This window comes from Crinia signifera, chromosome 4 (assembly GCF_055691185.1).
Source record: "Crinia signifera chromosome 4, ASM5569118v1, whole genome shotgun sequence".
Classification (NCBI taxonomy): domain Eukaryota; kingdom Metazoa; phylum Chordata; class Amphibia; order Anura; family Myobatrachidae; genus Crinia; species Crinia signifera.
The window spans coordinates 277,892,596-277,917,357 of record NC_139220.1 but is presented as its reverse complement, the minus strand read 5'-3'; the positions used below and the strand labels follow the sequence as shown (position 1 = coordinate 277,917,357).

The window sequence follows — 24,762 nt, the reverse complement described above, 5'->3', positions numbered from 1 at the left end:
TTCTGTGTGTCTGAAGATTTGGGGAGGTTTACCTAAAAGGAGCTCAGTGTCCCCTGAACTCCCCCACCCCACCACACACATACACAGATAGCAATATACTTGCCCAATTTTGTATACTGTAAACTATGGTGTCTTATTCTGCAAATCGATATCTTATTTTTGCAATAATCTGATGCACCTTACTGTGCCCGAATGCAATGGGATCATTGGATAGACAGCAACTAGGTCTACAAGCATTAAGTCGACACCACTAGGTTGACATGACTGGAGGTCGACATGCAGAAAGGTCGACGTGATTAAAGGTCAACATGGGCCGACAGTAAAGATCGACATGGGGTTTTTCATGGGTTAGGCCGAACCTTCGGTCCTGTCAACCTTCCTGCATGTCGACCTTCAGTCACGTCGACCTTCATGCATGTTGACCTAGTGGTGCTGACCTATGCTTGTCTATAGCAACATCAGTAATCATGGAAACAGAGCAACACAATCCACAGTTTAATTCCATGATTACCATGGTTACAACCTGACAAACGTTAGCAACAGTACGTACCTCAGTTTTCAACAAATGGGTTCAGGTAGAAATTCTATTTCAAGTATCAACAAGAGTAATTCTGGACAGTACTGTACATTGATTATTCAGGCAACATAAAATCCTAGTATTACGCTATGCAACGTGGACCTGAAATGACCTCTGCATATCGTCACTCTGACTCCTCTCTGCTCCCATGCTACATTTCTGTATAATCTCAACCTCTATCTATGTCTCTCTCACAAGCCTCAGACAAACAGCACCAAGAACAGCGCTGGAGTGACCAGTCCGAAGGGGCCCATTACTCCAGCTGCCTTGGTATGAGGAGTGGTGGGGTGGGCACAACACGTATTTATGTATCTGTGATTATCTGTGTTGTCCAAGAGTGGTGGGGTAGATGGGCAGACGGGTGCATTGGAAAGTCTGGTCTTTGTGTACGTGGAGAGAAACCCTCTTCCTGTCTATTTATTGGGAAAGTTTGTTTTGTGTCCATGACTATGAGGCATCTGTGGTACATTTCAGGAAGGTCTCTCTGTGGGTTCAGGGACTTCCGTTTTAATCTGTCTGTGGCTTGGATAAGTTTGTGGTCTGTCTTTGGAGCTGGAAGTCTGTTATCTGTCTGTGGCTTAGATCAGTCTGTGGTCTCTCTGTGGGATAGTTAGAGGTCTGTTATTTGTCAAGCAGTCCTTTGCCTACCTTTCCACTCCTCCATATTCTCAGTCCTGTCGCCCTTTCATCTCTTTCCCAATTTCCTCCTGGGCGGCCTGTGGCTTACCTCTCCCTTCCCTGCTTTCCCAATTCTACCTCCCCCCTCCTGCTTCCCCCTTCCCTTTCCCTGTTCTCTCCTTCTGCCCATTTCTCATTCTTTCTTCCTCTGTAGGAACCTCAAACCACAGTAATTCATAACCTGGTGGACGGGATAAAGGTATTTGCCATATCTTTACCTCTCTCTTCATGTGTCATGTTTCATGCACTTCTTTATTCTGGAGGCACCTCAATAAGGATCTTGTATGATCTTCACACAATATTACACTTGGTGCTATTGTCCAACCAGCCACCAGATGAGGGTATTACATATGGTGCCATTGTCCAACTAGCCACCAGATGGGGGCATTACACATGGTTCCATTGTCCAATTAGCTACGAGATAGGGCATTACACATAGTGCCATTGTCCAACTAGCCACCAGATGAGGGTATTTCACATGGTGCCATTGTCCTACTAGCCACCAGACGGGGGCATTACATATGGTGCTATATTCCAGCTAGCCACCAGATGGGTGCATTTTACATGGTACCATTGTCCAACTAGCCAACAATAGGGGAATTACACATGGGGCCATTGTTCAACTAGCCACCAGATTGGGGCATTACACATGGTGCCATTGTTAAACTAGCCACCAGATGGGGTATTACACATGGTGCCATTGTACAAGCAGCCACCAGATGGGGTATTACACATGGTGCCATTGTCCAACCCAGATGTGGGTATTACACATGGTGCCATATTCCAACCAGCCACGAATTGGAGGCATTACAAATGGTGCCATATTCCAACCTGTCACCAGATAGAGGAATTACACATAGTGCTATATTTCAACCAGCCACCAGATGGAGGCATTACACATGGTGCCCTATTCCAACCAGCCACCAGATGGAGGCATTACACATGGTGCCCTATTCCAACCACCCACCAGAGGCAGGCATTACACATGGCGCCATTCATTCTCCAACTACCCACTAGATGGGAGCATTGTGGTTTTCTGGCAATTTACTAAAAAGGTCTCACAAAATATTCTGTTATTAGACAGTTGTGTTGGCAGCTTTTTCTTTCCTCAGTGCCTAGAATAAATGATGGACTTTAGTCTCTTTCATTTTGTGAAGGATCTACAATAGTATATGCCAAAGTAATGAATGCCACAAGGTTGTTGTTCCGTTAATATGATACATGTATGAAGGAATGACTCTGTATGTAATTCCTTGTGTAATTCGATGGTATGTTATTCGATGGTCAGCGATCATCAAAAGATATGGGAGGTTCCCCCTGGCCTGCGAATGGATGTTACTGGGTAACATCCATTTGTATGCCCTGCATGCAAATCGGGCTTGCGAATGGGTGGCGGCAGCCAACCATTCGCAGGGTGGGGTTTGGTATATTCGCAAGGGTGTGAATTTGCAAATCAATCCCCTTAGTGTACTGCACTGCCAGCTAGAGAGGAGGAGCCCAGGCGGTGTATGTGCGCACGGTCCTCCTCCTCTCTAGAAGTGCTCCAGCATTCAGAGATAATGCCATGTGTGACTGATATTAGTTGTTTAAGTTTAGTGGAGCTTTGATATATACCCCCTCCCCTTTCCATATTGTGTATATTTATCACAATCCACATTTTTAAATGTATGTGATACATATATTACGCCTAAATTTACTACGTAAATATACTATACTTGATATGTAAACGTACTGTATTATACATGAAATGCTAATATCACTTATTTTTTGTTGCAAACTCATGCCGGTGACAGGCTATGATACGAACCCTGCCCCACCAAAGACCTGGAATCTGAGGTGTAGCGTAGCATTACCACCCTCCCTGCTTCCCAGTTCAGGTCCTCTGTGCAGCCTTCAAAGATCCTGCTCTGAACAAATCCCAGATACAGTAGCCAATAGGCTAACGTCATATTCGCATTCCGGAGGCTTGTAAATCCAGCAGCACCTATGGAGGCTGCATCGGCAGGCGGACATTGTGCATGTAGGGGAAACCCTATTATTTGTGTGGGTAATGACTTAAAACAGATGTTTTGTGGGGATATCCCACAAATATTAATTGATAAAAAAACAAAAAACATTTCCATCACTGAGCAATCTTGTCTAGAATTATTTAGTTACCATGTGAGCAGTGGCGTAACTATCATATCTGCACAACCCCCCAGGTAAAGTTAACAATCCCCCCCCTGCCTTACCCCTCCGCTCAGCGCTTCCATAGCAGGGACCCGCAGATCTTGTCTGTGGTGCGGACATGGCTCTCCTCCTGGCTTCTGCTGCTATGAAAACAGACAATCACAAAATGTCCACTCCCATACAGCAGACAGTTTCAGAGAACTGTCTGCTGTATGGGGGCGGACATTTTATGATGGTCCGTTTTCATAGCAGTAGAAGCCAGGAGAGGAGCCGGGACCGCAGCACAGACAAGTAAATCTGCTGGTCCCGGCCGCAGCACAGACGCGGTGGCGGTGTTACAATAGCCACACAGACCCCCGGCGTCCGCACTTACACGGCACCTCTCCGCTACCATAGGGTCTGCGGGGCAATTGTTACGCCACTGCATGTGAGAAGCTATAAAAGATTAAAATCAACTCCTAACTGTCATTTTTCAAACATATTCTCTCCACTTTATTACTCCAATATTTTGTACTGTACATCTCCCCCTAAATTGAAGTTATGGGTACTGAGGTTTTTATTCATACGGTAGGCTTCACATTTGAGAAAGATAAAATGAAGAAGTTGCCCATAGAAACCAATCAACTTCTAACTATATATATATATATATATATATATATATATATATATATATATATAGCCAATTTATAAAAATGACAGACCCTGATTGGCTGGTTGTGCAATTTCTCCACTTTATCGCTCTCCAGGATTTGATACATTGTCCCCTCTACAGAGAGACACTGCAGATGGCATTTGCTGGGTTTCATAGATAAAGGGCAGATGTACTAAGCTTGGAGAGTGATAAAGTACCAGCCAATCAGCTCCTAGCTAACATGTTGGCGAAATGATACGAGCTGATTGGATGGTACTTAGAAGGTGATTCAGACCCGCGAAGATCGGGACAAAATTCGGTCCCCTGACCGATGGTGGGGGTCTGCGCATGTGCAAACCCCCTGTGAGAATGCTGAGCGTTCGCCTGTGAAAGCAGAAGTGTCGATGCCTGCTTGGGCAGGGCGGGCTGTCTTTTATCTAAAAACAATAAAAACAATCATTCGATGGTGAGCAAACATCGAATGATTTGTCACCTGTTTGGCCACATGCGAGTGGATGTGTAAGCGTAAATGCAAGGATCCGCGTGGTGGGGAAGTGGGAGTTAGGCCTGGTGGCATTTACCTGTTTGCAGCTTAGCGAACAGGTCTGAATACGACCCTTTATCTCTCTCTACTTTACCACTGCCAAGGTTTAGCACTTGGGTTTAGTTACTTAGCAAGGTTACACTTAATATCAACATCATGCTATGGGAAACTTTACCTGTACTGTACATCTGTAAATGTACATGGAAGCAACGTTTGTTTTTGGAGTAGGGGGTCTTATTTATGTAGTGCACTCACTGGACAGCTGTCTTTGTAGTGTATAGGAGATGGGACACTTACTTTCTGCAGCTGTGGTAGTATTGATGGACTGCAGTACGGGTACCAGTCATACTTTATTATTTATTGTGGTCAATGTTGTGCTCATTTTGGGATGGAGCTGTAATTCTGGGCTGGTGCAGAATTGTTTTGGCGTCTCTTAAACCAACAATCCACGTGATGTTAGAATGTTTCATGACCCGGTATCTCAAGGAGCGATGTAATATATACAAGTAGAACAAAGGAAAGAATATATTCAAGTAGAACACAAGAAAGGAAAAAAAGAGTACTACACAATGGAGGTCATTCTGGTTCACACGCTCCCCCGTACAAGGAAGCTACAGTATGTTTTGCTACTGCGCATTTATGTGTATGTGCAGGCTGTTTGTGAACGGACGCAGCAACTTGTATAGTCGCCGGTCCGTTTGCACAGAGCAGTGGGGGCGGTGGGCACGGGTCATGCCCATGGGAATGCCCAGCATTTCATGGGTGTTTCAGTGCAAATTCTGGGCGTTCCCATTCTAATGTCGCTGTGATGCGGGTGTTGGGATGGGCAGCTGACTTTTCACGTAGGTGGGCGCCGCAAATCTGAGTCACCAGAGATTGACTTAGATTTGCGAATGCTTAAGAAATCATTCGATGGCCGGCAACCATCGAATCATTCACAGTTTTGTGAGTCAACCCAAATGACCCCCAATGTGTAAAAACAAAGTACTAGTATGTATGCATGTTAAGGCAAACACATGGATAGTGTGCACAGTAGCTATAATTATCCAGCATATTATATGGTCTTAATTCTAGCATAGATAACCATATGCCCACCAATCAGATGCATGCCAACACAACGTTCTCTTGCCACCTGGGCTAGTTGAGTTTGGTTGTCTGTTTATCCTAGAGACTCCTCAGTCCCCATATGGGATATCGGAGACATGTACTGACTGTACCTTGGATACTTGCTAGGTACAGGCTCTCAGCCAACAAGACAGCGACGTCTGCCATCTTTATCAGTAAGTCTCCTGCTGCCCGGCCTGTGAGATTGCCACCCTCTGCTGTGTGTACCCCTGCACTCCCTATACACGCCTGCGTCTTTCTCAGAACCTCTCCTATTTCCCATGTGAACTATAAAATCTTCATACATAACACAACAAGTGGATTCTGACATACTATAAGTGGATCATTGTGCCGCCAATTACAGGTGTCACCAGGGTGAAGCCATTTTTAAATGAAACAATCCAACTTGGTCATTTATAATTTGCTTAGAACCGTCCCATGGTATTGGCGCCAGTGGCATAAGGCTGGCATTATAGGTTTTATATTGTATGACAGAAGGGTAAGCTCCAGATGTCTTGCTGAGAGAAGGTAGACTGTCACTAACTTCTGTACTTATCCTTTCCTCTGTCTGTCTTACCTTCCTTCCAACAATTCCACCAATTGCTTGTTTTATCTCCCACAGGAATCCTCAGACAGTACACATACTAACCCAGAGGATGAAGAAATGAAAGGTATGGTGGCCCTGCTCTCATGTCCACCATGCAACCTCATATGTACTACCCTAATTCTACTGCCTAAATCTAATTACCCCATCCACACTTTCTATGCAACTCGCCCCTCCCCATAGACACCCATAGGCACAGTCACACATGCATCCATACACGATATCTCTTCTCCATGGCTGCAAGGCTCTGATGGACTCATCTCCTGGTCTCATTCTGCTGTCTCATTGCCTCGTGATTATCTCCCTGATCCACCTTCTGTTCTATTACCTCCGCCTGCCCCATTTCTCTAACCACTATTATAATTTTTCTTCATTTCAGCCTTCCATTTTTTTTTGAGCGTTCATTTATTAATGGCATAATTATTATTAAGTATTATCAATTGTATCGGCACTGTCCTATTTTTTTCTTGCGTAAATTGCACTAACTTTACAGAACATATTATATGCAGGTACTCTCATTCACTGTATATATATAACATACATCTTTGCTGCCACAATATAACAGTACAGCCGTCATAAGTGTAGGGAAATACCCTATCGCCACCAGTCTTCGCTAGAGAAGACTGGTGGCGATAGAAACTGTACACACACAAATGTGACACACGTAACGCTGTCCTGATGTCCCCTCACAATCATGGTGATCAAGTCGATAATGACAGAAATAGGCAGTTATCAAGTGAAATCACAGCGATGGTGATGTCAGGTGGTAAACAAGAAAGAACCGTACCACTAGTATAGCGGTTCTCAAACTGTGGGTCCTGACCCCAAAGTAGGACCTTCTTAGCATGGGGTCTAGACTTCATGTTGCTGACCATCAGGCTGATGACTTTTGTAATCTCAGTCAGTGAATCGAGGAGTCTGAAAAAGCTGTTATTTCAGACTCCACCCATCATTTTGTGCCTCCACAATGCTGCCATGTATGTGCTGTCTGCTGACTACACATGTGAGGTGATGATCTTCTGTGGTAACTTGCTGGGGTCCTGTCATTATATTGTCAGATGGGGTCCCAGAGCAAAATAGTTTGAGGACCCATGCACTAGTAGATAGATGCATGTAAGTGACTATGTTCCCTCACAGGAGACATTTTAGGATTGTGGTGACGAACATGGGTAGTGCCAGTGATGAGATCCTGAGTTTACAAGCAGGAGAGACAGGGCAAGTGTGAAGGGGCTTCAGGTAATATCACACAGTCATTTGAGGATATATACAGTATATAAAATCTGCTGCACAAGCAAAAGCTGATTCTTCTCATCAACCAACAAGACAAAATCGGTCATTTTTCTAGAGCAGTTCATATATAAAAGTGTTTGGTTGCTCTGAGTAACGCCTACTATTTTATGTGCACCAGTTTTATGAATGTTCCCGGGAGTTAGTACGTAGAAGACATCAGTAAGTACAGGAAAGCTTTAAATTAAAAATTAAAGGACATGATGACAGTAACAGGAAGGTTGTACCAAAAAAAGATTAGAAAGGGAGTCCAAAGTATATACATTGGTCTTAATACATTGCGTATATTATTTCATTCCAACACTTTTTAAAATACGGAATGTAGACACATTTGGCCTTTTCTAATGATTTTTTTTCAGGGGGGGGGGCACCTTATTTATAGTTGTCACTGTATCCACGTGAGACTTTTCTTAAGAAACTTGTATATCTTGTTTATAATGAGGCCACTTCATAGTGATATCACAGTACTCAGCAATGGTGTCTTCTGTGCCACATAAATCATTATAGTCTGTGTATACACAATAAGCCGCATAGTGAGTAATAGTATTGTTGTGGCGCAGTGTCAGTATAAGCCATGTTACCAATATTATATAAAACACCAAGAAAATCCACATATCTGTTAATATACAAAATAGTTGATTCCTCTCAGTAGGTACATTAGGGGAAGACTTTAGCCTTTATATAAATAGAGGACACATACAAAACCTAAAAGCATTGCAGTTACTTACACTTACACAGTGCATTGAGGCAAATAGTAGAAAGCACAGAAATGCGTTGTACCCCGGGTGATCTCCTTTTCGGAGCCCTTACCATCTTATTGCAAAATTTACATACATACAATTTTTTTAACACCTCTGTAGTCTTGGCAGTAATGCCAACCAAAAAGTGGCATGCTTTATCTGGAAATCTAATTTGTGGGCAGAATCAACGTTCGTGAGAATGTAACTGAAGTGCCCTTTATACATGACACCTCAATACGGACAAGCTTAGAACTGAAGTTGGCAGGGACTGATGGGCACTGAAGTCTGAAATGGGAGTGTGGGTGCTGTGGGCATGACCACAGGTGGGGGAAAGTGATAGTGAGGGCCCCCTACAGTCAATTAAAGTTTCTAGATACACATATGGGACTGTCTAACTGATATATATATATATATGTACACACTGTATTTAATATATACTGTACATACAAAACATTGCCCATTACTAGATCCTATACCAACATCACACATTACATAAACTATACAGTTTTGGTATCCCCTGGGATACAATACTCTGGACCCTGAAATGCATCCACATGACACTTAAACTCAAATCCTCCCAACGTTCTCACGCACAGTTTCCGTCTTGGTAGGCTACAATTTTATATGTTTAACACTAGAGCACCTCGCACTGGTGTGCCTGTAGTGATCCTCATTGCCACGCATGTGTGTGCTGCCGTGTATATATAGAACACCACCAATGGAAGCAATGCACTACAAGATTACTGGGGAAAAGTCCAACTACAGGTGTTCACAGGTGATGTGTCTGTGTACTGTCATGTGATCTTCCAGAGCCGGTCAGTACCCAGGAACGTACAACGGTAGTGGTTACATTAAGTCTGCTGGAGGAGAAGGAAAGTAAAAAGCTGTGCAATTTACAAATGGTCTTATGAATTATTCATAAAGGCTAATGCTGTATAATATCTACAGACAGAATAAAATGTAAACCGGTAAAGGTCGTGAAGGAAAAGCCTGCTGTTGCATTTTTTTGCTCCTGTCTACTAGCAACAGCAGGCTAAGGGGCATATTTACTAAAGTGCTCAAAAATAAATCGCTGGAATAATCTGGTTGCTATGGACAACATCTCCACTTCTATATACACGTACCTTATTAAATATACCCCTAAGCCTGATTTAGAGAGTTAGTAACTGCAATGGTTGCCTCAGCCACTACTGCAAAATTATACTAATGCACAGTCTTTTTTAAATAGACGCCTCCTGCTGGCTTCTCTGATACATCTGTGTGAACATCATTCATCGGAGTATACCCTCAGGTTACTCATTATGGCTGAGATATTGTCCAAGGGCACAACCAATGGCATCATCATGCCAAGAAGAGAGAGCGATTCATATTCTTATTCTCCAATGCTGCCCATCGTCACCCCTGCCCTGCCCCCAAATGGCTGCAACTTGGGGGCAATGGGGCAGATGTATTAAGCCTGGAGAAGAGATAAACTGGAGATAAAGCACCAGCCAATGAACTGTGCTTGAAAATGACAGTTGGGAGTTGATTGGCTGGTGCTTTATCTCCTTTCACTTTATCTCCACTTTATCTCTTCACCGGGCTTAATACATCTGCCCCATTGTGTGCAATTGTGCTGAACAAGATCTACACATGTGCAGCGCTGTGTCTGTGCACACGCAGATCTTTCACCCTCTGAGTTGTACATAGCACTTTCAATCAAGCCCATTGACTATGTCACATCAAGGCACCACCACTAACGCAGCTACTGTAGGTCTGAGTTCTACTACACCGGCTGTATTATGATAAAAAGCTGAACAAGAGCAAATCTTAACACACATCTGCCTTGATCTGCAAATGTAGTCGCATCCAGAATAAGCAAGCATATACATGTTCTGATGTGTACACATATATTAGAAAGTGCAGTCGCATCCCCCCACCCCCACACACATACACACTTTATACCGTAGGGTAAAGCAGCTGTCTTAAATGCATGCATATGACTCAGTGTGGTGAGCAACTCTGGCTACCATCCAATCACCACCTGGAAGCACCCAATTGGTTCACCATGACACGTATACAGTCACATGTGCGGTAAACAGGAAACACAATAGATGTGGCCGCCTCAGAATAAGGCCCAGCATAAGTAAACAGAATGGGCTTTTGGCTTTATTATCTTCCCAACACTGCATTCAGCGACCGCATCACCATTCACCAAAACACAGATACCAGTCACCAAGGCAGTATATAGAGATGTGTACTCTCATTATACGTGTGTTATCCCCTCAGTTCTCTGTACATCATTGTATTTGGTTACCTCAGCTTCCCGCCATTCTCTCCTTCACCTATCCTTTCAATTACATGCCACTCACTTTCTCTCATTACTCGCTCCACTCATTTTCACTCCAAAGGGGTAAATTTGCTAATCGTGGCTCTTGCCGGCCGCCACTTCTCAGCGTTTAATAAAGTGGAAATTGATAACGGCAATGTCATTAAAAGCAAATCATGGCGTGTTTCACATTTAACACCGTTCCCATTTCAAATTTAGGGCTTAAACGCGCTGAGATGCATTTAATAGATTTGACCCCAAATCCCCTTTAACGTCTCTCTATTTGGCTTCACCTCCTCTTCTCTCCCCGTTCTCTCTAGTGCTGAAGTTCTCTGACATTTTAAGCTCAGTGAGGCGGGGTTCTGGGGCCCTGGAAGCTGAGGGACCCCAATCAGCGGTCGCTCAGCAGCCCCTCTCCCCATCCTTCCCCCATTCGCCTCTTGCACAGCGTAAGTAATAGGTTGGGGTCATACAGTAGGAAAACTTAATGACTGTGCATGGACAGTGCAGAATATATCCAACACTACAGAAATCACTACCTGAATAGAAAATTATTTTGGGATGCTGCATTAGATCTTTATTTGAAAATGTATTTAAGTACACTATGCAATCCTAAATAATGAGTACAAACGTCAGCCTAAAGCAAAGCACTTAGTACTGTGATGGCATGACAGTGCTCCCTAATCCTCTTAAATTGTAATATGTGAGTTATATTTGTACTGCAGGTATGATAATGGGTAGGGAGTTCAGAATGAATGATTCAGGCATCCCTTTATGTTTCTGTCACTGTGATATGTGTGTGTGGCACTGTGGGGGGCGGGGGAGGGAGGAAATGGCACTGCCCGTAATTACTTTCTGGGGGGGGGGGTGGAGTGTGGTATTGTCCTTGCCTGTTTGTTATGGGATGTTGTTTGTGTTTCTTGTCACTCACATTGCTGCTGTGTCTGCTCTTTCTGTGTTGATATGTCTTCTTTTTTTCTTTTTATTAATTGATTTGGTTGTTTCCCTATCGCTCCAATCCCCCCTCAATCCCCTTATTTTTACTCTGGTTCTATTTCTCTGCGCTCACTATTCTCTTGGCTCTGCTTTTATGCCTTTTGGCATTCTATCTTCAAATTTATCTCCTTTCACTGTCACTATTGCTTATATATTAATGTATCTACTCTTCTCTCTTTTGCTGCTTCTCTGTATATCTAAATTTTTGCTTCTGTGTCTATCTGCCTTTGCTTCTGTCGCTTCTTTTGCATCTGCTGCTCTGTCTCTCTTTCTCTGTTTCTGCTTCTCTGCGTCTCTTGTGCCCTGCCTCTGCTTCTCTATTTTTGCCTGTTTCTTCTCCTCTGTCTCTCTTCCTCTGCCTTTGTCTCTCTGTCTCTTCCACTGTATCTACCTCTCTGTCTCTCTTCATATTTTTTTATGTCTCTCTTGTTCTGACTCTGCTTCTCGGTCTCTGATTTTCTCTCTTTTGCCCTGCCTCTGCTTCTCTGTCTCTCTTGCCCTGCCTCTGCTTCTCTGTCTCTCTTGCCCTGCTTCTCTGTCTCTCTTGCCCTGCCTCTGCTTCTCTGTCTCTCTTGTCCTGCCTCTGGTTCCCTGTCTCTCTTGTCCTGCCTCTGGTTCTTTGCCTATCTTCCCTGGTCTCTCCTTCTTGGTCTCTCTTCCTCTGCCCTTGTCTCTGTATCTGCTTCTCGCTGTGTCTTGTCCTCTATTTCTTCTACTCTGCCTCTCTTCCTCTGCTTCCACTTCTTCTCTTTCTTCCTCAATGTATTCTTTTCTGTCTCCCTTTCTCTGATTAAATATCTGTGTATTTTCCTTTGCATCTGCATTTCCGTCTCTATCCCTGATTCTGCATCTTTGACTCTGCTCAACTGTGTCTTTATCTCTCTTGTATGTTCCTTTCTGTCTCTCTGTCCTCATCTCTCTTCCTCTGTTTCTGCTTCCCTATCTTCCATCCCTCTGTTTTTCTGTCTTTCTCCATCTCTGTACATCTTTCTCCATCTCTCTTCCCCTGTTTCTGCTTCTCGGCCTCTTGTCTCACTACCTCTGTTTCTGCTTCTGTCACTTGTCCTTCTACCTATGTTTCTGCTTTACTGTCTCTTGTCTCTGTTTCTATTTCTTTCCCTGGTCCCTGTCTCTTTGTCCCCCTCCCAGCTGCTAGATTTACAGATATATTTAACACAGTCAGACGAGGCTCAGAAGCAGAGGGAGTGCAGTATGCCAACACGCAGCATCGTCTCTCCCAGCCCCACCTAAACTCTCCGTTTGTACAGCGTAAGTAGAACTAGCGCATACAAACGCATCTCACATGGGATCACAACTACTTCCTGCCATGGAACGCACTCTTCTCCATTGTCTTCTCTCCGCACCGCATTGTGTCCTCTACTCTATGACCTTCTGGTTATCACCATGATGTTTCCCATCGCACATGTGAAGCCTTCTCACTCCCATTTCTCACTATATTTATGGCTTCCTACCAGATCTCCACATTGTATTCTCTTATAACCTTCATGCTCATGGATATCAACATTTACTTGCCCATATAAAGTGTCACAAGGGTGTTTGTATCCTTTATTATTCTCATATAAACACAGTGTTGGACCCACGGTGGTGTAATGAGATAAAGAACATATGAATTGTTAAGGCTGTTTCTGGCAGTCCTGCACCAAATGTGGACAAGAATTGTTTCCCAGCTCAGACCTGAGGATGATCCCCTCCTAATACCACTCCACCCCCCCCAAAACCATCACCAACTCCAAATTCTAGGCGGTTTGCATTGTTTTCCCCTATATAGAGAAACCATGGGTGGGACATGTATCAAAGCTTCTAAAGAGTGAACAAGTAGACAATTAGAGTAGTTGCCCATAGCAACCAGTCTCAGCTTCTAGCTAGCATTTATCAAGTACATGTTATAAAATAAGTAGAAGCTAATTGGTTACAATGGGCAACGCCCCTACTTGTCCACTTTAGAAACATTGATACATCTACCCCTAAGGGTGTGGGATTCCACTGATTCTGTATGCTGGAAATCAGCCCAGAACTGATCAACACAGGGACTATGGGGAACACAAAAAAATGTCTATGTCCCCCTGACCAGTGACTACCAACCCAGCATTTAAAAGTGCTGGTATTCTTCCCAGATGCTTAGGCTGTAAGGGCTGGTTGTGAGCTTTGGAGTGTGACTTTTCTGGCAGTGGTCTCAATATAATCAACAGCTGCCTATAACGTCCCTGACATTATTGCTCCACCAGCATAACATGGTTCCCTTCACAAAGCCAATCACAAGCAGCCAACATGGGGAAAAGCTTGTGATTGGCTGGCCAGTGGGAGGGAATCCTGGCTAATCTCTGCTTTAAAATCCCCTTGTTATGGGAATACTGCATACGCACATCATTCCTCATATGATCCTGCAGACTGTCAACCTTTCTGCATCAAGAACCATTTTTAATTCTTGTCAGCTGCCCTTGATGATACTAGGGTGGACCACTCCACTGCATCAACGTATTTGCGTCTTGGCGTACTTGGTAATCAAACCTATCATCTTTCCGGCAGCTCAGAAACAAAATGAAAAGTTCATTTCTCATGTGACACCACTGTAACTCACCACTACTGTACCTTTTCTACTTCTTTCCATTGTATTATGCACTTTCTATTACTACTACCAGTATATATGTATGTTTGCGTTCTTTTTGTTTATAATGAAATAATTCCTGCCCTTTTTTTAATTATTTTCTTTGTAACCGTTCTTGTGTTCTTTTTTTTATTGCACTCTTCTATCCTACCAACCACTAGGTTTTTCTCTAACCGTGATTTCTTGCCTTTTTTTGCTACATCTGTCCAGACACTAATCACTGACCCTTCTTGCTGTGTCCTCCAACAATTGGTTCTGTGCCTCGTTTTATAGTCACTGGATATCTGTTACCAGAGGCGTAACTCTGGGAGACAATGGAGTCATCTGCTGCAGGGCTCCTGCTTCCAAGGGTGCACCTCTCCTCCCCTGCGAGTTTGAATCAGTTAATTAAAAGCCATCGATATAGCTTCTGTGGCTGACTCCCCTGCCTAAGATCATTTTTCCAAGTGTCACACCCTGTATTAGAACCCATGACCTGTCTTACTGACATGACCTGTCTTACAGACACCTTACCGATTGAGCTATTTGGGGGACACCACTATTTATCTTACCTCCGGGCACCTGGAACAAACTTGTGCCACTGTCTGTTACCTTTCAGCCCTAAGGTTTCATGTTGTCACATAACTTATAGCAGGCATGTCCAAACTATGGCCCTCCAGCTGTTGTGAAACTACAAGTCACTTGCCACAGTTCTGCTATTAGGGAATGCTAAAACTGTGGCAAGGCATGCTGGGATGTGTAGTTTCACCACAGCTGGAGAGCCACAGTTTGGACATGCCTGACTTATAGGTTACTCCTAATATCCAGTACCCGGCCCATACACTAATCACATGACTGCTGTTCATTTGGATCTGATTTAGAGTTGGGAGGAAATCCAGGTGCCCTGCTTTGTTAAACATTTGCGCTTGATAAGAACCTATTCTATGGATGTGGCTGTTATTGCCTTCCTACCTTTTGCAGGGTAACATGGTTTCCATGGCTGCATATTCTGCCCCTAGAAGCAGATTTTTGGCTGTTTTCTGATCTTCTACAAACTGTTACTCTTCCATGTTCTCCCCATGGTGCCTCTTATCCTTCCTTTCTGCTGTTAGGCCTTAGAACATTGCTTTATGCCATTTTCTGCTGTTCCCACTAAGCCTAGGTTAGGATGCCCACTTTCCAAATGACGTAAATCTGAGTAAGGGCATATAAGTGGGCATACTGTATTTTGTTCACAATGTATTTGTTCTTTCGTGCCAACTGGCACTCACTCTGCATGCTACTCTCGGAGTGTTTGCTCAGCACTGGGGGAACATCTCCCCCCCCCCCCCCATGATTCCAGATTACAATAGTGCTGATAGATATATATATTTGTGATTTTTGTTGATTGTTTTAAATTTAATTATTTAGAATTTATCCAGTACTGAAACTTCTTAATTTGCTTCTATTTTTGAGCCGCAGAGCATTACATTTTCCCTTCCTCACCTCTCTTCATTTTTGTTATATTATATTGTACTATGAATAATTCAATGTTGTCCCTTATAACAAAAGTCCCCTATACCCCCCCTCCCAATATCCACAGTCCCCTATATCTGACCTCTACTATATCCACCTTTCCCTATTTCCACAGTCCCTTATATCCCCTGTAGCTACTTGTCCCCCAGTCTTTCTTCTGATGACTTATTTCTTTTTCAATTATTTCTCTCTCCTATATTTTCCATTAGCCCCTTTAACAGCTCATTTTCTTTTTCCAGCTCGAAAACAGGAGATCATTAAGATAACAGAGCAGCTTATTGAGGCAGTGAATAATGGAGACTTCGAGGCTTATGCGTGAGTTACTGAGAGCTATAAACCTCATTACCGTCATGAATAATAATGGGGGCAAAAGTACGGCACAACTGCAGATATATCCAATATAAATATATTCCTTCTCAGTAGGCATACTACTCATTATGTTACACATGCAGTGATACAGTGCAGATAACATAAAGGTGCTGTAACCTACAGCTAACACTCAAATATGTTAGATGTCAAATGTGAGTTCACATTAGATTGCTGGTAGCCATAGCTTTCACATTTCCTGGTCTTTATATAGGGTCATGTCAGTGGTGCAAGTAAGGGTGTACGGAGTGGTACGGTTTAAGAAATATGTTGCCGGTACGCCGTACCACCCCGCATCCCCTGTTGTGCTTCTCCCACCCCTCCAGTGGCTGCTGCCGCTGAGAGGTGTAGGAGAGTGCAGGGAGCCGCCACAGACTTCGCCCACCCCTCCGGTGCCTCCGCCACTGCGACTAGAAGAGTGGAGTGCAGCGCCGCAGGCTTCCCTCACCCCTCCGGAGGCTCCCGGCTATTTCAAATCCTGAGCTAATCAGAGCTCGCGTACAAGCAGCCACAGTGATTGGCTGCCTGGCCATGAGCTCCGATTGGGTCATGAATCGGCACCATATTTGAAATGCCTGAGAGCAGCCGGAGGGGGTGAGGGAAGCCTCACTGCGCAGCTTGGGGTCGGGGCCCGGGAGTCACTGCTATCGGGACCTGCTCATGATAGTGCTGCTGTGTGGGGAGAGGGACATGAGCCAGCATGGTTGGTTCATTACGGTGTGTGGCATAATGTGGCCATGCCCCTATTGTCATGTAACGACTCGTCTAGTTTTAAATGACCACGTCCTCTCATGACACGTGGCCATGCTCATTTTTGGCACACGCCTAGGGCGCACATTTATAGTACCACTAAGAAATCACTTCTACCTGCGCCACTGGGTCATGTTAGGTTACAGCCTTCATTGGCCCAGGCTGTGTTTCCACCAATGCCTGGTCACACCCTAATGTACATTGACTGTGGCCAAACTAAGGGGTTGTGGCTTTGAACGTTGAGAATACTGAGGCCATCTGCACAACCCTTGCACCACTAAAGAGGCCTTGGCCATCTCAGCATTATTTACCCTACCAGGCAGGCCATTAATTGTTTCATCCTTTCCATGTTAGGGATGGAGGTATACAAATATAAAATGTGAATGGTTAAATGATACCTAGAAGCTGATTGGTTGCTAAGGGCAACCTCTCCAAGGTTGATACATATCCCCCTTTATCTGTGTATATTTGTAATGTAAAAGTAAAGTGGGGTCCGAGTCAGAGGTCAGGCTTGCATGCAGGTCTGACCTCCGACTCAGGTTCGATGTGCACGGGACCGCGCATTGGACCCGATGGCATGTCAAAGACATCCGATTTGGGCCAATTTCTCTGCACGATCCGTCGGAAATGGGTGGAATCGGCCCAAATCACTGTAGTATATGGGGGCCCTAAGACTTGAATCCAGATTAAATTTTGATGATAGTATTATGAATCTTTTAAATTTGCTACATTTCTGGATCCTTTTTATAAATAAGTAGAGACTAGAGTGAGCAAATACATGATAAGAAGCACCCAGGGAATATACATACAGAGGGTCTACATAACTGATACATTATTATTATCACCTAGCTAATGTACATGTACCTTTTATTTCCAGGAAGATCTGCGACCCGGGACTGACCACGTTTGAGCCAGAAGCTCTGGGTAACCTGGTGGAGGGGATAGATTTTCACCGATTTTACTTCGAGAACTGTAAGGAGCCAATGATATAACAATACCACACCCTCATAGCTAGGGCTGGCCGCGCATGCAAACATATGGCAGCCGATACCGGGCAATTGGACGAGTGCTGCAGCATGTATGGCCATGAAAAAAACCCGCTGCCGTATAATGGTTCCACCGCATTCGGCAGGATGGTTATTGTGCATACCTGTAATATGGTCTCTGGGCCATTCCGCTATTATCTACAGTATATTCATGTCCGATGCCAAGCCAAAAGCATATCACACTGTCCGTAGGAATCAGGACTATCAGTAGTTAAGGCGTACCCCTCTAATATGTATATCTAAGGAGATACAGTACAGTCATTTGGGGTGGTGCCACTGCCTTTCCCCAGGCAGGATTCTTACTAGTCATCCAGGATTATAGACTACACTCTTCTGACAGACCAATATAATGCCTCCTTGTAGTTCATGGGTCATTTATACACTACTGCAGCAGCTCTGGTCAGGCTGTTTATGTATGTATGTGTATATATCTATATTCAGGAGAGTCAGTTATATTAATCATTTAGGAGATAATGACATTTCTGAGGTAAGACATACAGTAGTTGCTCTTATAACTTGATAGACTGTACATTGGCTCATACACGAAATGTCTGCCTCCAATTGTGTGTAGGTTATGTAATATGTATATCTCACCATCAGCATTAACATGTGGGACATCTCAGAGTTTGTCATCAGGCTTCATGCATGCATCTAATATCATGACTGAGTATCACATACAGGGGTAATTGTAATAGGGCAGTTCATGGGCGTGCCAGAGAATGGCCGTATTTTTAAAGCGGCAATCATTTACCAGGCGAAACCAGAAGCACCTCTGGCTTCTCGCCCCCTATTACATGTATCCCACAGACTCATTTATCTGTAGTCTTTACATCTCATGGTGCTGGTCTCAGTCTTTTTATTCTATTTTATTTAACTGTACATATATCTTTGCTGTACTTAGTGCTGTCCAAGAACAACAAGCCAATCCACACGACCATCTTGAATCCTCATGTTCACGTGGTGGGAGAGGATGCTGCCTGTATCGCCTACATTCGCCTGACGCAATACATTGATACACAGGGTCGACCTCGTACCAGCCAGTCTGAAGAGACCCGTGTTTGGCATCGCCGTGATGGCAAGTGGCAGAATGTCCACTTCCACTGCTCAGGGGCCCCAGTTGCACCCCTCCAGTGACAGTAAGACGTTCTTCTTCATTCTTTTCTTCCTATCTATGGAAGATCATTCATTTTATCTGTGCAAATAAAACGCTAGGGTTTCCTTCACTAATATATGCAGGGAATAAGTCATATATCTGTGCTGAAACTAATCATAATAAGATTTTTCTCATTATAGACTTAGATGCATATCTTGCCCAAACAGATGAAACTAACGGAAGCAATGCAACAAAGTGCTGTTTTGTTGCCTGTGCAAGTCACTTTTCACACATTTCTGCTCACCGCCACCAGGGGCTGCAAGCTGAAATGTGTCTGAATCTGCTTCCTGGCCGCCATCTAGTGGCAGGAATGTGGAAAAACAAGTGACACCCCCCCATTATATCTAGAATCGTATTGGTCGCTAAGACTCTCCTCTAGCCTCCAAACTTTTAAGCGTTCCCTGAAAACTCACCTCTTCAGACTAGCTTATCATATTCAGGAACACCCACACAACTTCCAGTAGCATTTATATCTAATTGCATCCCATCAGGACTGTCCTGTAATCTGGTGGTACTGCCATGCTATGGAGTCCTATCTTTATGCATCCCTCCTATTATCCCTATAGGTTGTAAGCTTGCGAGCAGGGCCCTCCTACCTCTGTGTCGGTTTGTATCCACCCAGATTCTTTAACCCCTTCACGACATTTGACGTATATATATACGTCATGGTCGGGAAGTACTTCCCGACCGTTGACGTATATATACGTCATGACTTCTAACTGTCACTGCGTCTAGAGACGCAGTGACAGTTAGGTGATGTCTGCTGTCCCTGACAGCAGACATCCCCCCTCGTCGCCCAGGGGGGGCAGGGGTGCCCCCCCCGGTCGGCGATCGCTGTGATTGGCTGTTCAAATCTGAACAGTCAATCACAGCGTTTCCTGTGTTACCGGCGGCTAAGCCGCTCGGTAACACAGAAAACGGTGGTGATCGGTGCAGCACCGATCACCACCGAGCGGCAGCACCCCCCTCCCACCCGCCGGGCACTCACCCGGCAGCAGCAGCAGCTCCAGCGGCTCAACCGCTACGTCCGGAGCGCACGCTGCGCTCCCCTCCTCCCCCCTCCCCCCCGCAGCAGCAGCAGCAGCAGCAGCAGCATCATGCTGCTGCTGGAAAAGTTAAAAATAAATTAAAATTAAAAAATGTGCAAATGTGTGTATATATATATATATATATACACACACATATATATATATATATATATATATATATATATATATATGTGTGTGTATATATATGTATATATATGTATATATATATATATATATATACACACATATATATATATATATATATATATGTGTGTGTGTGTGTGTGTGTGTGTGTGTGCGTATACCGCACCGATCACCAACGATCGCCAGCCCCCCCCCCCCCCCCTCCCACCCGGCAGCCCCCCTCCCTCCCACCCACCCGGCTGCCGCAGCGCCAGCACCCCTCCCACCCCCCCGCCAGCCGCAGCGCCAGCCCCCCTCCCAAAGCTGGTGACCAAAATGGGGTCACTTGTGGGGGGGTTCCACTGTATTGGTGCTTCGGGGGTCTTGCTAATGCGACATAGCACCCGCCATTCATTCCACCACCAAAAATCACTCCTTCCCTTCTGAGTCCTGCCATGCACCCAACTGGTATTTTTTGGTCACATGTGAGGCATTGCCGTACCCGGGAGAAATTGGGGCACAGATTTTGGGGTGCTTTGTCTCCTTCATTCCTTGTGAAAATTAAAAATTTTGAGCCAGAACTGCATTTTTGTGTAAAAAATTACATTTTTTTACACAAAAATGCAGATCTGGCTCAAAATTTTTCATTTTCACAAGGAATGAAGGAGACAAAGCACCCCAAAATCTGTGCCCCAATTTCTCCCGGGTACGGCAATGCCTCACATGTGACCAAAAAATACCAGTTGGGTGCATGGCAGGACTCAGAAGGGAAGGAGTGATTTTTGGATTTTGCAGCACAGATTCTGGTTGAATGACCCCCGAAACACCCATACAGTGGAACCCCCCCACAAGTGACCCCATTTTGCAAACTACACCCCTCAGGGAATTCATCTAGGGGTATAGAGTACATTTCAAACCCCCCGGGGTTTCACCAATTTTGATACAACTGAGCTGTGAAAATGAAAAATTATTTTTTTTCATTTTCACTGCCCAGTTGTACCACAATTGGTGAAACCCCTGGGGGTTTGAAATGTACACTATACCCCTAGATGAATTCCCTGAAGGGTGTAGTTTGCAAAATGGGGTCACTTGTGGGGGGGTACCTAACTTTTAGCATCTTATGGTGCCTAGAAACCTACATGGTGCCTAAAAAATAATCTCATAAAAAGGAGGCTCCAAAATCAAGTAGGTGCTCCTTCTATTATGAAGCCTGTGGTTTGGTCACCGTGCACACTAGGGCCACATATAGGATATTTATGAAAACCAAAGAATTGGGGGAATCAATTTTTAGTCACATTTCTCTAGTAAAATCTACTGTGTTCCTTAGAAAAATGTATTAAAATTGCAAATCTGCAAAAAAAATGAAATTTGGAAATTTCACCTACACTTTCTTTTAATTCCTGTGAAACACCTAAAGGGTTAACAAACTTCCAAAATGCTGTTTTGAATACTGTGAGGGGTGCAGTTTTTGAAATGGCATCATTTATGGGGGTGTCTCACATACAAGTCACTCAAAGTCACATCATAACTGACCTGGTCCCTAAAAAAATCAGAGTTTGAAATTTTCTTGAAAATTTGAGAATTTGCTATTCATATTTGAAGCCTCCTAGTGTCCAAAAAAATGAAAATGAGGTTGAAATAATGATGGCAACATAAAGTAGACATATGGTCTATGTTAGTTATTCACTATTTTGAGTGGTAAGATTATTTGTCTCACAAGCAGAAAATTTAACATTTTGCAAATCGCAAAATTTTCCATTTTTTTACGACATTTTGGTATTTTTCACAAAAAAACACAGACTGTATCGACGAAAATTTACCACTAACTTGAAGTACAATGTGTCACGAGAAAACAATCTCAAAATCACTGGGATAAGTAAAAGCAAAAAAAAGTTATCCCCACTTAAGTGATACATGCCAGATTTGAAAAAAAGGGCTCTGTCAGGAAGGCAAAAACTGGCTCTGTCATGAAGGGGTTAATCACTGTTGTCTCCAATTGTAAAGCGCAACGGAATCTGCTATATAATAAACTGTAAATAAATTAAATAAATAAGGGCATCTGGATGGCTGCCAAAATCAACATCACCCCTTGTGCTCATTAGAAGGTTTAATAAATATCTCCCTCAGGGGCAAATGTACTAGGCATTGAAGAGTTATAAAGTAGAGAGAGATACATTACCAACCAATCAGCTCCTAACAGTCATTTTTCAAACACAGCCTGTTAGAAGCTGATTCCTCACAATCAATTGTCTTTCATCCTTGTTTCCCCTACATAACCTGTTGACTCACCTTCTCTTTATACAGCCTCCAGTAATGCCCTCCTGGCTTCACCAGAGAAGAGGAAGTGCCAGAGACTTTTGGCTACGCCGCTCAGAGAGTTCCAGCGGCGAGGAAAAGCACGTGACCGCATGCTTGTGCCGTTCCCTCTCATCCCTCCTCCCCCTCAACCCCTCCAAATCCAGACTCTTCTATTCTTGTGGTCCTCAATGCCCCCATGTGCACATGTACCCCACACATCCACTGCCTGGACTTATGAAGTGATTTCCAGAGGACAAGAACAGCTTATAGGACTAAAGCCTCCTGTGTATGTTTCCCTTTTGATCTTTAAGCAGTCTTACCCCTCCCAGAGGAAGAGGGGAGCTCAAACATGTATTAACCCCCTACCGTGGTAAGGGGGGTAGGTGCATTCATTGACTTGTTGCAGAAATAGTTTTAACCTTCAGCCCTCTTACCTCTTGTTGGGTTTATTTGGGGAGGGGGGTGTGTGGACGGGCGGAGGGATCGTCTGCAATCTTGAGGGGCTGGGGGGAGAGAACTGTGACCTTCCCTTGGAGCCGTTCCTTCCTGTGTGTTTGCGCGTCCAACGTGAAATGAGTCGTCCAAACAGAACAAAGAGAAAACAAAAAAAGTACTCAACAAAAAAAAAACAGACAAAAAAAGTTAAAAACGAAAAGAAAAAAAAATATTTTTTTTTCTTTTTTTTTTTCATTTCTGCAAAACAGTTCTCCCAGGGGCCCCCACTGCCACCCTTTATGTTGTTTTATTTTGCTTTAGGAATGCACAAATAACATATATATATATATTTATTATAAGAAGAAAATATATATATATTTACCAAATGATCCAGCTCCGACAAACCCATACCCTGTACATAACGGTCTTATCCATTGTCTGCAGTGGATGAGCCAGTTCCGCAGCATGGCCGGCGCATTTTATTGAGTGTGCTTCTTGTCTGTCAGCTCTCTGCGAGTGCCATTCTCCTCTGACATGTGGGGTCTGCACAGCGGATCACTCAAGTATTACCGAGATTCCAAAGTACAACTTCTATATTTCCTTTAAAGTAGCTTGGGTTTCATTTATTGGCCCGCAAGGAGGTATTTTACTGACATGTATTTACTAGAAAAATGAACATTTTTTGTAGGTTATGGCATTTTTGCAGAAGGTTTAGGGTTTATAGGATTTCCTGTGTTTGTAGGGTGGGAATGTATATAACCCAAAATATAATTTGGGTCAGTACCGAAGCTTCCAAAACGCACAGGGTTACCGTAAAGTAGGCCCATTACCTACACGCAGTAGAGATAGCCAATGTTCATAAAGAGGCTGCCATTGGATTGTTGTGAGCTAGTGACATCATTAGCACGCTGAGTATTCGTCCTGCCTGCACAGTGTGTGGGGCTACATAAATGTGCTGGAGAAAAGCAGCAACCAAACCTTCAGGGATTGAGAGGAAGCATTATTATGCGATTATCTCTATTGTGCCTGATCTTTATTGCTGGGACAGAGTCTTCTGCAGCTAGGGGTGTGTGTAACACTCCTTCCCCAATTGCCAATTTACACAAGTTTACAGGGTTCAGAGCAGTGACCCCAAAGGGAGAGGAGAGGCGAATCTCCGGCCTGACTTGTTTTCATTTGTTGCTGTTTAATTTTCTGCATGCCCTTTAAACAGAAATCCTATAAATACATATATATATATACATAAATCTATATATATAAGAGAAACAAGAGGACAGCTTGTTCGTTTTATGAATGCCAGTGGGGTTCTTTTGCTGCTGTCTTCCTTTATATTTCTGTTTTCTTGTCTCTTTCTCACTCTTTTTTTCTGAGCCTTGTACGTGTCAAAATAAGAGGATAAAGACAAACAGAAAAAAGATCTTCATCTTGATTTGTTTCAAAAAATTGCAAATTAAAAAGAAAACCATAAGATGTGTGACTTATTTTTCTTAAATTCTCTCAATATATATGATCATAGATTATATGATTTTTCCATACCTGCATCACTCCGTGTGTACGCGGCCTTCCATACCTGCATCACTCCATGTGTACGCGGCCTTCCATACATGCATCACTCCGTGTGTACGTAGCCTTCCATACCTGCATTACTCCATGTGTACGCGGCTTTCCATACCTGCATCACTCCGTGTGTATGCGGCCTTCCATACCTGCATCACTCCGTGTGTATGAGGCCTTCCATACCTGAATCACTCCGTGTGTATGAGGCCTTCCATACCTGCATCACTCCGTGTGTACGTGGCCTTCCA

The 24,762-nt window shown here is 43.8% G+C and overlaps 1 protein-coding gene across 28 annotated transcripts in view; it reads left to right on the top strand.

The window, feature by feature from the left end:
• CAMK2B (calcium/calmodulin dependent protein kinase II beta) overlaps positions 1-24,425 on the top strand; it is a 116,023-nt gene extending 91,598 nt beyond the window's left edge. For 7 of the 28 annotated variants that reach the window (XM_083184672.1, XM_083184670.1, XM_083184671.1 and 4 more), the window contains 9 exons: positions 776-847; positions 1,410-1,454; positions 6,326-6,374; positions 10,963-11,091; positions 12,788-12,907; positions 15,998-16,073; positions 17,752-17,846; positions 18,822-19,056; positions 22,529-24,425. In XM_083184672.1, coding sequence (XP_083040798.1) covers positions 776-847; positions 1,410-1,454; positions 6,326-6,374; positions 10,963-11,091; positions 12,788-12,907; positions 15,998-16,073; positions 17,752-17,846; positions 18,822-19,054 — 819 coding nt within the window. In that variant the 3' untranslated portion in view covers positions 19,055-19,056; positions 22,529-24,425. The remainder of the gene's footprint in view (positions 1-775; positions 848-1,409; positions 1,455-6,325; positions 6,375-10,962; positions 11,092-12,787; positions 12,908-15,997; positions 16,074-17,751; positions 17,847-18,821; positions 19,057-22,528) is intronic. The other 21 variants (XM_083184675.1, XM_083184674.1, XM_083184673.1 and 18 more) reach the window with 5 other exon arrangements.
• Positions 24,426-24,762: the final 337 nt, after the last annotated feature.